This window comes from Macrotis lagotis, chromosome X, assembly GCF_037893015.1.
Source record: "Macrotis lagotis isolate mMagLag1 chromosome X, bilby.v1.9.chrom.fasta, whole genome shotgun sequence".
NCBI lineage: Eukaryota > Metazoa > Chordata > Mammalia > Peramelemorphia > Peramelidae > Macrotis > Macrotis lagotis.
This window is the reverse complement of record NC_133666.1, coordinates 688,802,327-688,819,486: the sequence shown is the minus strand read 5'-3', so window position 1 is coordinate 688,819,486 and position 17,160 is coordinate 688,802,327. Positions and strand designations below refer to the sequence as shown.

The window sequence follows — 17,160 nt, the reverse complement described above, 5'->3', positions numbered from 1 at the left end:
ACTTAATAATTACCTAGCTGTGTGGCCTTGGGCAAGCCATTTAACCCCATTTGCCTTAGAAAAAAACAAAACAACAACAAAAAAGAAATCTTTTCATCCAAGTTGTACACAGTAGAATTTTAAAACCTAACATTTGCAATGCCATAGCAGATTTTTGGTATCTTGTATCTTAGGAAATACAACTGCCTGTAGGAGAGCTTCATTTTAAGGGTAGCTTCTCGAAGCCCAGAGGAGCTCACACCTTAGGGAAGGATGCCAAGCTCCTCTCGTCACTTCTGTGTTTCCCCCATAAGAGATCATCTGCACCATTTACTCAGTTTACCCACTGTTAGCTTAGAAGAGGATACTTGGTTTTTCATTGACTGTTTCCCATTAAATGTTTCTAGTTCTTCTAGATAAAATAGGTTCAGTGTAAGTATGTAGAAGTGGCTCCCTCTCTGAAGGAATGTTACAAGGAGCTGGAGGGTGAAGTTCATGACTGAAAGGTCACTGGCTCCTGCTGATTGTGAGGAGTCTTTTTGCCTCTTCTGTTGTGAAGACTTTAATGGAATAAGTTGCCTGAGAATGGCCCAGCTGCTTGCTAATAGTCAGTCATATGTATGATTTTTTAATGTTAAATAAAATCTTTCCTGGTATCACTGGAGCTTCAGGCAAATCCTAATTTAGTTGGAAGATAGATGCTGTTCTCCAATGTGAAACAAAATTATCTAGAGGAAATGATCTTTATTTTAATGTGATAAAGATACCTAATGCTTCATTGGAACCTTGTGTAGATCATTGGTTTTCTGGAAATGGTTCATTGATTAAGACTGACAGTTATAGTATAGAATGAATATTCACTTGTGTATTTTGTGTCTCATCATTCTTCTGAAAATCAGGGAAATTGCTATTTGTGCACAGATCCTGCTTCTATTCTTTAGGAGTCACCTAGAATGAACATGCTACCTGCCATGTGGGGTGGACAAAAGAGATGGAGCAGTTTGCTTGATAGAAAGGCAGGTGTGGGGGAACCACCCACCTGCTCTGCCCCTCCCCCAGTTTTTTGTAAGTTAATGGGGTTAAGTGACTTGCCCAAGGTTATACAGCTAAGTAAGTATTAAGTATCTGAGGTCAGATTTGAACTCAGGTCCTCCTGACTCCAGGGCTGGTGCTCTATCCACTGAACCACCTAGCTACCCCTCTGGTCCCCTTTTTGTGCCTGTTTCTTTTACTTTAGCACCTGGAACACCATCAGATCCTTGTTCACTTATGGAGGGAGGCTATTCTAGGTTGGATTTTACAGGAATGCTTTGTAATAATTTCTACTTTTATCTCCTACAATATGTTATTGTGTAAGGTTGATCTTGAACCATTTGGCTAACTAATTTCTGATCCAAATATAAAATGACTAATATCTGGAGGGAAAAATTAACCCAGCTGAATTAGTGCTATTATTTACCATTCAGATGTCTAGTGCATTCTATATCCGACAGTTCTCTGAAATGTCTTCTGCCTTCCCTCCAGTCCTCTATGAAATTGGGGGAGACTGAAAGAAGAAAAGCCACTTGCCCAAAAGACCTCATCAGTACAGAAACTTAGTGCCAATGGAGTCACTCACAGTTCATCTGGCTTGTCTGGGACACCAAAGCCTTACTAGACTTGTGCTTGGGATGCATCTCTGTACAAATGACTCCCAGGTCTGCATAGCCGATTCTGATCTCTCTCTCTCTCTCTCTCTCTCTCGTGATTGGTACTGGGCCTGGCTCATAGGAGGTTGGACTGTAGTCCCATATCACCATCTAAATGCTTTCTTCACATCTGGAACAAACTCTTCTATGGATGGCTTAAATTCACCATCTCCAGATCAGAAGTCTTCTTGCTCCCCAAACTTGTCTCTCAGATTCTCCTTGGTGTCATCCTCAGGTATATTCTGTTCACTCACCAAAGAAATTTTCTTACGATGTAGGTTTGACTGTGTCATCCACCCTGGAGCTCTGGGATTGACTATCAAATCTTCTGTTGAGCATTAAAGTCCTTCCCAACTTGCCTCCTTCCTTTTCCACTTTCACATTTGACTACCCTCTACACCCTCATCATACAGAATCACATTTGTAAAAGCATAAAATGGAGATTATGAAGAACCTCAGCTACCCTGGACTAATGAGTGCTCCTCCTTCAGGACACTCCTTGTATGGGCGACTGGTCCCTCAGAACTGGAACGTTCTCTCATCTCCTCCTCCTGACCTCCCTGCCTTTAGTCAGTCAGATCCTCCCTTCTGCGCTAGGTCCCCTCTTCCCTCTCTGACTGCATATATCTTTAGGCTAGCTCCAGTCATCCTGGTCCATATCTGGCTACTCTGGAGGAGAAAGTGAGGCTGATGACTTAGCACAACCCCCCCCCCCCCAAATCCAATTCATGTGTTTGTCATGGCATCACCTCCTTGATAATCATGATCTTCCTCGAGAATGAAGGACAAACATCATCATCATCATCATATATCTTGTCTATATTGAATATTATTACTTGTTATATTTCTCCCATTAGCACAAGAGCTTCTTAAGGGCAGAGACCATGTTCTTGAATTTTTTTAAAAATTATCTTTTGGAGATTATCACCTTGGCTGGACATGTGATGTCTCTCTCTTTGGTTCCCAAGAAATATTGCCAAGGAAACTCTGATAAGCTGTTTTTGGCTTGTTTTTTCCTTCTTCCTAAGCTCCCAACATTCATCATCTTGATGCAGATACCCCCAAGTGTCTTTGTCCCACTTTGGTTCAGAATTTTTCAGTTTAGCATGCCCCCCCTTTTAAAGCCAGAAATGGAACCCAGTCATTTCTAGCCCCCCCCCCTTTCACCTGGACACTGTTCTTCTTTGATGTGCACAGATTTGCCTCAATTCTTAGTTTCTAAATATAGTCACACTCCAGCTTCCTAAAGAGTTGTATCCTAAAGTTTGATAGGATAATTTCCAAAGCAAAATGTGTTCTTACCTACAAACAATTATAAAAGGTTTCCTTCAAAGCTTGTACTACATAATGTGAAAGATGGCCCTCCTTTTTTCAGACTGTTCCAGCTCATTAGCTTGATCAGGTCTTAGCAAGCTGAGCAACTTTGATGTGCAGATTGTGACTGTCATCAGAGGCCAACCCTGCCAGGGCCAGGAGTGCAGCATCAAAAGGTTAGCTGTCCCACTTGGAATTTTTTATTTTTAAATCACAGGCTAGTAAAATCCTTTCCAGAGTGAATGGAAAGAACCCTTCCTACTACTCATCTTTACCTCTTGGGATCCATTGTCTGGTGCATCCTCGGTCTCAACTCCTCTGCCCACACCTAAACTCTATCTCCTGGGACTTCCAAATAGTTTCACTTCTCTTTGATATTTATTTATTTCTGAATGTCTGATGCTCAAGAAATATGGAGGGTGTGGTAGGGGTGATGTGCTACCTGGTTTCCCCCAACTCTGCCTAATTTAAACCTGAGAAGCCTTTCCCTCCCAAAGTTTGTATAATACTAAGGCCTGAGCCTTCCTGTGGATGTTCTCTTATAATATTAATAGATCAGTGTACCCCCATATGGATCAAAGTGCAGGGAAGGGGTTTATTGGGTCCAGGTCTCCACTTCCTCATCCCACTCTGCTGTATTCTGTAATAATTCAGGCACAAAAACTCCACAAAGACCTCTGAGGTTTTTGTGCAGTCAAGCTCTCTTGGCTGCCTGGGGGTAGGGTGATAATGGATGCTCATGAAGAGAGCAAGACTGGAGCTTAGCTGGCAAGAAGACTCAAAAGGACTAAGTCTAGAGCTAGAACTTTTACAAAAGACTGTTTTAATCCTTTCCAGATCCATTGTCAGAAACTACCAACTATGTCAGAATGACTTTCCCTCTTCCATTGGATTCCTCTTCTCTGATGAGGGCCAGTGCACCACACACCACACACCACCTGTTAACTGTTAACTGCCCTGCTCTTATCTGGTCAATCCGAACTTTTTGTTTGTCATTTGTTTTACCCTCCTCTTGGGCAATTCTACATCATCTAAGGGGCTAAGAGGTGGGGTGGTATGTAGAATTCTTAGAGTCATGAACATTTATTCTGGGTAAGTTGTTCAATCTGTTGTAGCTCAGTTTCTTCATCTTTCGGTGGTGCAGTGTATAGAGCAACACTGGCCTTAGATTCAGGAGGATAGATGCTTGAATCTGGCCTCAGACACTTAGATCTGTGACCTTGGGCAAGTCACTTAACTTTGATTGCCTCACATCCAGGCCCTTCTCTTGTCATCCTGATTCATGTTTGGCCACTGGACCCAGATGGTTCTGGAGGAGAAAGTGAGGCTAGTGACAGAGCACAGCATCCCCCTCACTCAAATCCAACTCATGTGCTTGTCATGGTATCACCTCCCTGATGTCGTGGTTTTCTTCCAAAATGAAGGACATATAAAAGTAAAAATAAATGAAGTGACAATAAAAAAAGTGAGACTATTGGGAGAGTCAAATGAGATGACTTGCGTATAGCTTTGTAATCCCTGCAGCCATATATTGACTTAAAAAACCACGAATTAACAGTATCTGTCCTTTATTATATTTTTATTTTGTTAAAACATTTCCCAATTGCATTTTGATTTGACTCTGGATGGAGTTTGGAGATGTCTGCCTTCAGGGTATCCCCAAAGTCTCAAGTATAGTTAGAAACTACACTGAACAAATGCCTGCTGCCATTCTAATTATTGTTGGTGTGCATTCTGTTATCTTGCCTAAGGGGAAGCTTTGTGAGGGCAGGACTGATTTATCTACATTTTGTATTTTTTTCCTCTTCATCCCAGGCCCTGGTCTTTTGTGCATAAGCTTTAGCTTTGTCGGGTTGAATTGATTGGTTTATATTTAGCAGCATTTTTTTTTCTTGTTAAAGATTTTATTTATTTTGAGTTTTACAATTTTCCCCCAATCTTACTTCCCTCCCCCGGCCCCCCACAGAAAGCAATTTGTCAATCTTTACATTGTTTCCATGTTGTACATTGATCCAAATTGAGTGTGATGAGAGAGAAATCACATCCTTAAGGAAGAAACATAAAGTATAAGAGAGAGCAAGATCAGACAATAAGATATCAGGTTTTTTCCCCTAAATTAAAGGGAATAGTCCTTGAACTTTGTTCAAACTCCACGGTTCTTTCTCTGGATACATATGGTATTCTCCATCGAAGACAGCCCCCAAATGGTCCCTGATTATTGCACTTATGAGATAAGCGTGTCCATCAAGGTTAATCATCACCCCCATGTTTTTAGCAGCTTTTCTTGAACTGGAAAATCTCTTGCTTGTGGAATATGTAATTTGAATCAGCAGTCTTTAAGTATTACTGAATTGTATGACCTTGGGCAAGTCAACATGATCTTCTGGAAATGACTTTCCTTATCTATAAAATGGAACTGATTATAATCTATTTCTCAGTATCATAGGCATAAAATTTTCTTAAATTGAGTGGAAAGGTACAAGTCCTTACTCATAGGACAAGAAGCAAAATTTCTCAAACTTGTTTTAGCTCTAACTTAATATCTCACGACTCATTCTTTAAGTAGTGTTAAGATCAACTTCAATTTGACCCCTTTCAGAAAAGATGAATTCCAGGGTATCCTGGTTTGAATTAATGTGGAACTCAAAAGGGTCATCATTTGTGGATATAATTAAGAAGAAAAAATGAAAGCTAAAGTCATATGAGAATAAAAGTGGAGTTCTAAAAGCTATGGTTCAATCCTGGCCTTCTTAATGGACAACTCTGGATTTCTAAGAATTGTATCTTTGTAATGATGTTTTCCATCCATGACTCATGTCTCAGCAGTGTTCTTCCGCTACTTAATTTTCTACTCTATTTTTCTGCCCCTACTATGTGCTCAATCCTGTCCAGTCCTGTACAGTGGGGATCTGGACAGCAATGAAACACTCATATCCTTGAGGAACTGCCATTCTCTCAAGCAGCATGCCATATGTATGCTGACATGTATGCAGAGTAAATGCAAAAGTAGCACCTGGTAGTTAGGGGCTGAAGTTTAGGGGCCAGGGCCAAGGAAAAGCTTCCTGTAGAAGGAAGAGAGGATTATCTGGGCATCTGGATCGGGGTGGGGTGTAGACTGCCTAGCTCTTGGTTTATATTGTATTTTTTTTTTTTTTTTTTTTTGGTTATCTGAAGCATGGACAGAGAAATGAAGTTGTTTCTTACCTTGAAGAGTAGGAGACCCTAGACTAGCTTCTACTAGTCTGGCCCAGTCCCTGGGAGCTGGGTTTTTATAAGCTGGTGTCTGAGAATTACAAAATGTCCTTTGGGTGCTTTCCCTAGTGATCTCAATACACTGTTCCCATTGCGATCAGAACTACAGCTTTGGAGAATCTGCTCTTCCTAGGTCACATTTTCCCCTGCCCTTAAGGTTTCTTACTCCTTGCAGCTTCAGCCTCTCCACACCTTTTTGCTGTCATGAGAGAATGACTGCATGGGACATTTGGGGGGCATTTTGCTTAGATTTTGGACTTCTCCATGGGGGCTAGCTGTCTTAGATCTTGCTTTCTTGGTATTCATTGTGGGGCCTGTCTTCCAAGGGGTTCAGAGATGAAGAAATGTATCCCCAAAGGTCTTAGAACCACTACTTCTCAGCCTAGAAAAACATTTCTGATATTATAATGAATGTCTTTCATTAGAGGGTTCATATTTATTTGTTATTTATTACATTTGATTAGCTCTCAAAAGGTTATCTTGACTTTTACTTGCAAATAAATAGCTCTTTTCAATTAAAAAGTTGTATTAGCATGAATTAGAATTTGCCAGTGTCTGTCATTTTGTATTTTTATGTTTGGGGCACTATTATACTCATGAAGGAAGGAATCATTTCTTGGGAAATGACACTTAATCTTATAATGCTGGCTTTACAAAGCTTCCTCTGGCCCTTCTGCCCCCAACCCACCTGGTCCTTTGGGGCAGCATGTAATTAACATTTGATCATAAAAAATTTTAAACACAATGCACCTTAGCAATCTCTGCTTCTAAACATAATTTGAAAATGCATTTAAAAATACATTTCCTTGGCCAAGTGAATTTGCTTTTTTTTTTTCCCAAGGATTACAGAAAGTGCATAGCAAATTCAGCCTTCAGAATACCCAGGAGCAAGTCGGCTACAGCTGTCTTCCCCCACAGTATTCTAAAAGAACTAATGAGATGAGAAGTCTACAGCTGGTGGCAAGCACAATAAACCATGAGCCAAGGGCTCCTCTTCATCAGATCCGCTCCTTTCCCCATGGGATCCCGAGGGAGAGCGAATACTAACAAAGCCAGCAGGCTGTCTCATTCCACTCTATTGCTCATTTGCAGCTATAATTGGTAGCTGAGGTTGCCTTCTCTATTCCGAAACTGTCATACATGAAGGAATATATTTGTTCATTGTGATTTGGATAGGAATCGACTGGTATCCATCTACATCAAGTGCGACCAAACTGGCCTCTCCACAGTGAGATTGGAGCAAGGCAGGTAGCTCAGAGAGAAATAAAGTGGCTCCCATCCAAACTAGAGTGAGGGGTGATTTTTGTCTCACAGGTCTTGACTGACTGAGACAATAATAAGGTAGAGATACCCGGTTGGGGCGAGATGCAGCATGGCCAAAGTACCAATGCTATCAAGATGAGAGGGCCTGCGTTTTGCTGGGAAAGCATCTTTACTTATTTTGTTTCTCTCTGAGAATGAAGGCAGAATTTGTTATCTTTTGTAGGGAGAAAACATCTTAAAGGAAAGATTAGTTTGATTTCCAAGGCACAGGAATATTGAGATATTTTTAAAAATACCTTAACAATGTCTCCAGGAGTTCATAGAATTAATCATAGATTCAGAACTAGCAGTAAACTCACTTGGAAGACTCTGAGCCTCACCCCCATTTTACAGATGAGTAAATTGAGGTTCAGAGAGAGGAAGTGACTTGCCCCAAACCACACAGCATGAAGTAAGAACAGGGCTTTGAATCTGGATTTTTCTAACTCCATTTCTGCTCTCAGAATCTGAATCCTTCATGCTCCAGTGAGAATTCCAAGCACAAATATGGTACCTTGGTTTGTTTCTTTGCTGATTAAAAAAATGTCCTGTGTTAGGCTTAAATATAAAGAGAGTGAAAGACCTGTTCTATTTTACTTCATCCCCTTCCTGCAGAGGAATATATGTGTGTTAGGATGTGTATGTCTATATGTTTGTATCTTTATCTCTTCTCTATGTCGTCACTGATTGCTTGACACTGCCCGGTCCCTTGTAAGCACATTCCCTTAGCTTAGGAGCCTTTTCTCTTCTCTTTCCCCGCATGGGATGTGTCACTGACACATGATGGGCAGTCTTCAGATCCTTGCTGGGCATCCCTTGCTCCCCCCCCCGCCCCCGTCATGAGGTGATTGAATTGTGCCCCCCCATAAAATTAGAGCATTAATAGGTTTGTTATGCATTGTGAAAGAAATATGCCACGTATATTGATATCTTATTAAGGATTTAATTTTATTGTCTGTAGCCCCCATTAGGCAGTGATTCACTGTCTCCCCACCTTGCCTCAGACTCTGAAGAAACCTTTCTTTACTCTTCTCTGTCCCCCTCTGTCTACTTGGCAGCCTCCTCAGCATGTACCACACAAGAACCATAAGTGTGATGCTATCAGTTGTTAAAAAAAAGATTTTGGAGTTCAGAGAAATCTGGGTTCTAATCCTGCTTTTCACATTTAGCCATATAACTATGGGCAAATCATTTAACTTCCCTGAGCTTCAGTTTTCTTATCTAAGAGAGAGAATAAATAATACCAGAAGAATTTACCTCAAAGGGCTGTAATAAACATCAAGGAAAATATAGGTAACGGGATCATGACATTCTAAAGCCCTCTATACATCTGGCAGTTATTATATAATAGAGACAAAAAGTCTGTTGTTGATTCACATGAGTTCTGAGGGAAAGTGCCCTTGCCTGAGAAGTATCAAATGTAGAGAAGAATGATTAGCAAGTCTTAACTAAGATTTACTTACATTTTTAAAATTTCACTTCTTAGTCTGCAAAGAAAGACCAAAACAGGGAAGTGACATGCAAGCATGTGGACAAATGAGATCTAGACTGGAGAAAATCTCAGAGGGAAGGCCTTGGGGTGAAGCCCTGGGAAAGGAGGATTTGAGGTGATAGGAGGAGGAGAAAGACGGGGAGAGTCCTGAGTATGGGAAGCAGCAAGGGGAAGCTTTAGGAAATAGGAGGACTGATGAGGAGGCCTCTTGTCCCCGGATCACAGTGTTTGGAGGAGGTGAATCAGGTGTAGGCAGGGCCACCAAAGAGATTTTATCTTGGGTCTTAAAGGCATAGGGAGCCACTGGCATTGATGGAGTGGGGATGATATGGTCTGATCTTCACACTTGGCCAGCTGAATGGAGGATGGACAAGAGTAGGGAGAGGCTGAGGCTAGTATACCTCCTCAGCCCCAGCAGCTGTTGGTAGTGTCAGAGGAGATAAAAGGGAGTGTATTCAGGAGATGTATTCAAGGGGGAAACAACATGACCTGACCCCTGATTGAAAGGGCATTGGGGAATGAGTTTGCTTCAGTTGCCTATTGCCGGCTGATTTGGTGGGATGGTGACTCGGCTGATTTGGTGGGATGGTGACTCGTCAGACATCCTACTCAGAATTTGTATGCTCTGGACTAAACTGACAACCCCTTTCACATCTATTCTGTGAGGAGCATCAGAGCCTCCTTTTTGAATGAACTGTTATTAGAGAAGTCCCCAGGATGGGGCCCAGGCTTTGGAGTCCAGGGCTTTGGTTAGATCTGACCTGCAGCAGGTCCTCACTTAGCTCTTCAGTGTCAGAGTCTTCATCTGTGAAATGGGAGTACAAATGCTGTTTAAAGATTTGCCTCAAGGTTCTTGTAAACCATGTACCAGTTATCATTAGGTGCCCCTGCTGCTTCATTATCTCTTGAAATGCTTCTTGTTGATGAGATTTTTTTCTGAAGCCTTATTTCCCATTTGTTTCTTTTTCTTTTTTTTTTTTTTTTTTTTTCAGTTTCACCCTGTTAGCCTGGCAGAAGTGACTTAAAATCCTCCTTGGTTCATTATTAGGTGTTTTGCCCATCAATTAGGATCCTGGGGGTAGAGCTTGGAAAGACCTCAGAGCCCTACAGGGGCTCTCATTTTACTGATGAGGTTGCTGATGCCCTGAAATAAAGGGACCTGCCCAATATCCTACAGGTGATCAGAGGCAAAACTGGCAAAACTCCTTCCCAGAGAGAGGCAGTGCATGGTGTCTGGAGGCAGGAAATCTGTACTCAAATCCAGACTTATCTGGGGGACTCTGTTTCCTTAACTGTAAAATAAGAGATAATGATAACCCCTACAGGATTGCTGTTATTTTCACTATACATAGTGAAGTAAAATATTTGCCTTCTAGATGTTCTAAGACTCAAAAGAGATGGGGTCAGATACTAAAAACTTGAAATAAGGACAAGTTATTGCTGTGTATGAAATATGTCTTCAGGAAATGTTTTGATGAATAGAAATGGGGTTAGAGGAAGGGAAGGAGTCTTTAAAGTTAGACCCAATTGCCTAGAAAGTGTTCAGGATAAGTATCCTCTCCCATGATCCTGGATCTCAAGCCCAGCATTGTGGATGCCCCTGGGGTGGGTTCTTCCCCTTGTCTCCCCTCCAACTCATGCCACCTTATGGGTGGAGAGAGGCCTCTGGGCCCTGGATACATCTTGGAATTGCTTAGAATGTTGTTTCTACTCTGGTAATTAACTATTTTGCAGTTAGAGTAAAACAAACAGATTCATTGAATTGATGAATGTTTCTCTTCCTCTCCCCTGGGAGTCTGGGAAGGGCCATGGCATTGTTGATATTGGATGGTTGAGAAACCCCTGAGGCAGTTCTTCCCTGGTCCACCTCAGCTTCTGGCTCTATGTTTAGAGAGGTCCGGGCTACCAGCCTGTTGACCTCTTCAGCTTCCTGGACTGTTGGAGAGGTAGTCTGCCCTGTCCTTTGCCTCCTGGTGGAAGGCCCTAGGAAACCCCTGCTCCCATAAACTTGGAGCATTCTCTTTGGTACTGCCTGCCTCTGGATGAGTACATGCCCCTCTGTCTATGTATAAGATTCATAGCTGTTTGCTGCCTTAGGAATGATCAGAATGGAATGATGCTGAAAAAATGCCTCCCTCAGATATGGGGAAGTTCACAAAACAAAGAAGGACCCTGCTGTACTGGCATATTGGGGAGCTTTTCAGTGTAACTGCAGCATTTGGAGGGCGGGGTTCACTACTTTCAGAGAACCTGTCCTGCATGACCAAATATTTTCTCATTTACAGGTGCACAGATTTAGAGCTAGAAGAGGGGTCTGAGGACCCCCCCCCCCCCAGGGCAGTTTGCCCACCTGGGAATTGAGCCTTGTGATTGCCTGTCTCTTGTCTGTATCTCCATTACTCAGACTATTCTTTCTGTCTGGCAGGATTACAAAGCAGAAGAAGACCCTGCATTATTCCAGTCAGTCAAGACCAAGAGAGGACCTTTGGGACCCAACTGGAAGGTACAATTCCCGAAGGATGCTGATGGAGGGTTTTGGGTGCTTAGGAAATCTTGGGAAGGGACTGATGGGTAAGGGGAAAATACAGTGGGCTCTCTAGGAGTTTGATGATGGGAAGTAACTCATGGATATAGCTGGTCAGCTCACATATTGGACAATGGGTCACTTCCCATGTAGATCTGTGAGTTGGTTAGTCTTTGATAAATGCTAAAGAGGTTGTCTATCCAAAAGACCCCATTTCTGTACATGTATGTATTATACTTGAGCTGGCAGGATCAATGTTTGTGTTTAGTCAGATCAGTGTGTTCTGACCCGGTCAGCATGACTGGGCATAAGAAATCCAGAGGCAAAAATGAACTAGACCCTGCCCCCCCCCCCCCCCCCCCAGGAGGTTCTGGCCTTTGTCCTAGAGCAGTGTGCTTGAGGTTTGAGACTTGAGTTAGGAGAGCTTGCTGGCCACAGGCTAATGAGACCATGTTGCTTGTGTGGTGAGGAAGGGCCAGGTGGGCCTGGAACCTCCAGGGGGGGAGGTCTTGCAAATGGTTTGTTCTGGAGGCTGTGGACTCCTCTTAAGGGTCTTTCAGTGGGAGTGATGCAGTTGAATTTGATAACTGCCACCTGGATTAGAGAGCTGTTGGATCATGGATCTGAGCCAAAAGTCTACCCCCTTCACCAGTGTGTGTGAGGAAACTGAGGTTCAGGAAGGTTGTTATCCTCAGAGGCAGGGTTCTTGACCACCCTGCTGCCTTCAGTGAAAGCTGTGGCAGTAGATCGAGTGGAAGTGGTCCTGAAATGAGGGCAGATGACCAGCGACCACTTACTAATGCCCCATGGGTGTGCATGTGTGGGAGTGTATTCATGTGAGTGTAAAAGACTTGAAATGACTGCAGGGAAGACAGTGATGACCTTGTCAAGGATTGAAGGGAGGGAGTTTGAGGTGGACTGGGGAGGAGGAGAAACAGGATCTGCCCTTGGGCATAACTGTGGGACATCCTGGTGGAGGTGCCTAAGTAACTTCTAGGTAATTTGGGTCAAGAGAGAAGGTAAAAATCTTAGTTTATTCACCTAAGGGAAGAGGAGGAGTAAGACAGTTGTTGGAATTTGCTTATGAATTGAACACACTTGAGAGTGCCCATCAAGTCACCTGGGCCAACTTTAAAAGAAGGCTGAAGACTGGATGGATTGATGCTTATGTACCCTCTGGTTGTGGGACAAGAAAAGGATGTAAATACTCTGCCATCAAGATTTTATTTTGCAATTTATCTGTCTATTTTTATGCCACTCTCAGGCCATTTATAAATAGTATGTGTTGTCTAGGTGCCAGTTGGTGTTTGAAAATAGAGATTGCTGTGATGTTACAGCAAATAACTCGTGTGGTGGCTTATTAAAGAAGTCTTGTGCCTCTGGAGAGATTGGGCCCCGACGGTTTCTTTTTCTGTCTTGACAGACTGTCTGTAGTCCTGCCTTGGGGCTGCTGCCTCAAAGACTAGCCTTGGCAGAGATGGGGAAGAAGTGATCCAATTGTGGGAATAAATCAGCTTCCATCTCCAGTCTGTATATAGACCAATGTCCTGAAATGAATTGCACAAGTTAGAACCAGAGACTTGCTCAGAAGTTATGACCAATTTGGTATGGCGGATTTTCTGTTATTTATAAAAATTAAAGGAGATAGACATTTTCCTAAATTTGTTTTATCAGATTCTTGAAGTTGTCTTGCTCATTTTGAGTTCTCTGCCAGCAGTGCTGGAGCAGGCCCCAAGCCTGTCACCACAGAGCCCGGGCTTTTCCTTTTGAAGGCACAGGCCACGATAGGAGCGGGCAGCAAGCTTGCTGCCTCTCCTTTAGCCATATTTTAAAGACTTGAGGCTCAGAGATATTGGCCTCTCTAGCCAAATAATTTATAGGACTTCAAATGAGCAACAGAGAACAGAGGATTGTGAGACTTCCAGAGACTGATAAAATATTCATATATTTTATCATAAATTTTCAATGCTTTTCAAATCCATGCCTGAAAAAGCATGTCACGTTATCTAGTGTGATTTCTGTCATATTTGGTGTCCTAATTTTTTTGTGTAAGAACTCCTCTAATTTTGTAATCAGAGGCAGGCATAGAATGAGGTCTAGCATACAGAATTTCATGTGCCAACTGCTTTTTTTTTTTTTAAGCAGCATGGGCTGTGCTTAATGAAATATTTAGTTTCTAGTCAAAGGGACCTTAGCTGAGCTAAATAGCCACATTTACTTTATTTTCTGTAGTGCCTTCATGGTTATTCAAAAAATAGGATTAGTTCCATCTTTAGATAATGAAGAATTTCAGCAGCATCAGTAGTGAATGATAACTTGCAGTTTTGGTAGTGGGATGCCACCAGTGAGTGCCCGTGCTCCTGGGGGGAGCTGGGCAGCCGGCTCTGGGCCAAAGGACATGGTGGAAGCGCGTCCCTGATCTCTGAGTTTGTTCCTTCAGACCATGCCAGCAGCAGCTCTCCTGGAGGAAAATCGTCAGGTTCATGAACTGAATGTTGTGCTTGAAAGCATAAATAGCAATCAGATAGCATTTCTATTAAACCCCTGCTGTGCCTGTCACTGTGCTGGGAGTTGGGGACCCAAAGATCAACATGAAGCCATCTTTCCCCACAAAGGATGAAATGAATGCACATGACTGCATGCAGAGTATAGACAGAGTCACTTGGGAGGGGGCTGGAGCAGCTCTGGAGAGCAGGGCAGTCCCTGAGAAGGAGTTATATATCAGGGAATGGGACAAGCTGGCAGAAACTCTCCTGGGAATCTGGGAGAAGTGAGGCAGAGGTGAAGGGGAATTGCAGCTGTGTTGTGATGGGCTGTTTCTATCAGTGGCAGAGAAGTTGGCGTGGGTCTAGGAGATGATGTGGTCATATGAATATGTTAGGAGTATCAGCACTTGAACAGTGAGGAACCTTTCAGAGGAGTCCATGAGGGAGGTGATGAGGATCTGACAAGGGGGATGGAAGGATTACTTCACGATTGTATTAGTGCTCCACATTCCCACAGTGTTTTCTAGTTGGCAAATCATTTTTGTTGTGAAAGCTCAGTGATGGTGGTGGTGTGATTATTAGCTCAGCCTTGTGTTCTGGTGAGCAGACAGTATCAGAGTGGCCATGCTCTGCTCCCTGTCACCCAACATATCATTGGGCACAACCCTGAGTAGACTTAAGCCCAGATCTCCAATACTGCATGTGGTCAGTGATCTTGGCTATCACGAACTGACTTTTGAAAAAGGCATCTCATTTAGACTTCATCCTTGAGCAGGTGCTTCGTACCTGGTCTGTGACTGACTGGAGAGGCTTTGGCACCTGATGGAAAGTGGTTTAATTTAAAGACAAAACTACCAGCTCTTCACGTTCCTTTCATCATGGCTACAAAAACCTTTCCCAGTTTCTTATGTGCAATGAAAATAGTACAACGTGCTCAAAAATTTCATGACTCTAACCTTCGCTTCTCCAAATTTGTTTCTTTTTTGATTGAGGCAATAAACCATCTTTTTTTTTTAAAGCAGATGAAAATCTTATTTTGAATGTTTATTTGGTTTAGTACTGCCTCCTGTATTGAGTAATTTAAATCAAGTTTCTTCCAAGGCTCTGGGATCTCAGTTTTGTAATTAGATAAATGTGATGACAGTGATTATACCTGGAAGTACCTTTCTACATCTTTCTACATAATGAGAATTCCCCCACGTTTGTATATTTAAGTCTTGTATTTGTGACTTTTCCCAGAAACCTCAAATGGGGCTCTTTCCAGTGGACAGTTAGTCTCACTCAAAGGAAGACATCACAGGACAGAAATAAGACTTTTTTATTTTCTAAGTCTGACTCTGTAGTGGTGGTCATTCCCTAGCACATTATGTGACAAGGAAGAACTGGAAGCCAGACCTTTTCTTTGCCTGCATTAGGTAACTGAATTGAATTTTTGAAAAACAAATAAGAGTGTTCCATCACCTATCCCTTTGATTGGCCATGAAAGGATTCAATGACCCAAGCCCTGGCTTGAGTCCCTTTTCTCTAGGCAGTCAGTGGGAGCTGTGGCTGCAGTTGGCATGCTTCCAGACTCCTTGAAGAGAATGGAGGGAGGCCCAGTGATTAGGAGGTCTGAGTGCCCTATGCTCAGACTGGAGAAGGGAACAGAAAGACACCCCCTGCTTGAGTCTCAGCAGACTGGGGCACATCATTTTTCACAATTGCCCTTTTTTTCTCTGTTAAAAAATGAGAATAATGTGAAATCCCTCCAGGGATGGTAGGATTTCCTGACTGTCAAGGAGAGTGCCCTCAGTTCTAAACTGGGATACTTGCCCCGGAGGCTGGAGCCCTCTCATCCAGTAGAAAGAAAATGCCAAGAAAGCCAGACCAGAGACCATGTGTCTATACCCACCTTTGTTGACCAACTGTATTATGTTGAGCAAACCATTTTCACTGCTCTGTACAGTTAGGAGGGTTGTACCAGATGATTCAGCAAGCTTCTCTGCAGTGCCTACTTGATGGGACAGTGTCAAAAAGATGTCACCTTGGCCAAGTCATTTAACTTCTCTCCTGATCACTGCTTCCTTGTCTGTGAAATGGGAGTAAGGAAATTTAAGTCAGAGGGCTGCTGTGAGTAGCAGGTAAGGTAATGTCTGTGAAGTGCCTTGTAAAGCCCTCTGTAGCCATGTTTGCTATTTAATATTAGCAGTAATTGTAGTCCAAGCAGTTCCAACATTAGACCTTTTGAAGCACCATATTGGAGAACTGCCTTTTTTTTTTTTAGCACATTTATTTTTAGATCCCATGTTCTCAGATAATCTTTAAAATAACTCTTGGAATTCAGCACCGGTTCATTTGACTTTGGAGAAAACCATTTTTCACATTGCATTCAATGCCTCATCCCTCCATTGGTTTAAAGTGCCGCCAAGCCCTGGAAGTACTGAGACAAGTCCTTGCTGGATAGTCTTTGAGGCAAAACTAGCCAGGTTTATACTTAAATTCCAAAAGGCCTGGTTCCATTGGTATGGATGCTCCCTACATCATAATAATTGTCAATCACTAGTCCCTCTGGAAAGTCTTTCAACTCAGTGGTATCTCTTTAAGCTTGCTCTGGGTTTATATGGTCTTTGAGATCCCAGGGTTATGTGCTGACCATGATGAAGCATGAGTGGAGGAAGACATGAACATGAATAGCTTAAAGAGTATGAAGGGGTTTGGATGGCATGAGGATGGAGAAACTCCCAGGGAAGGGAGTCAGGAAAGGCTCTTGGTCTGAGCTCAGTCTTGGAGAAGACAAGGCTTTGGAGGCCAGACTGTGGAAGACATGGATTGCCAGGATCAGAAAGCTGGTTAGATTGGAGAGCCCCTGAGGGGCCTTGAGCCAAGAGGAGTGATGGCTTCATTTCTGCGTCCTTTTGAAGCCTTCCAAGCCTTGGATTTACCTTTGGTTCTCAGATGTTTATCTTTGTCTGTTGTTGTTATTTCTTTATTGTTGGTATATCGTCCTCATCAGGGTTGTGTGTGTATGTGTTGTATATATGCAATATTGTGTGTGTGTGTGTGTGTAGCTTTTGTTTTTTACAAGACCAAATTTCTCCAGTGTTCCTCCCTGTTCTCTGTTCAGAGAACCATTCCCTTTAATAA

The 17,160-nt window shown here is 42.7% G+C and overlaps 1 protein-coding gene across 1 annotated transcript in view; it reads left to right on the top strand.

The window, feature by feature from the left end:
- PITPNB (phosphatidylinositol transfer protein beta) overlaps positions 1-17,160 on the top strand; it is a 77,289-nt gene that overhangs the window by 39,477 nt on the left and 20,652 nt on the right. Inside the window, exon 8 of the mRNA XM_074206203.1 lies at positions 11,453-11,530. Coding sequence (XP_074062304.1) covers positions 11,453-11,530 — 78 coding nt within the window. The remainder of the gene's footprint in view (positions 1-11,452; positions 11,531-17,160) is intronic.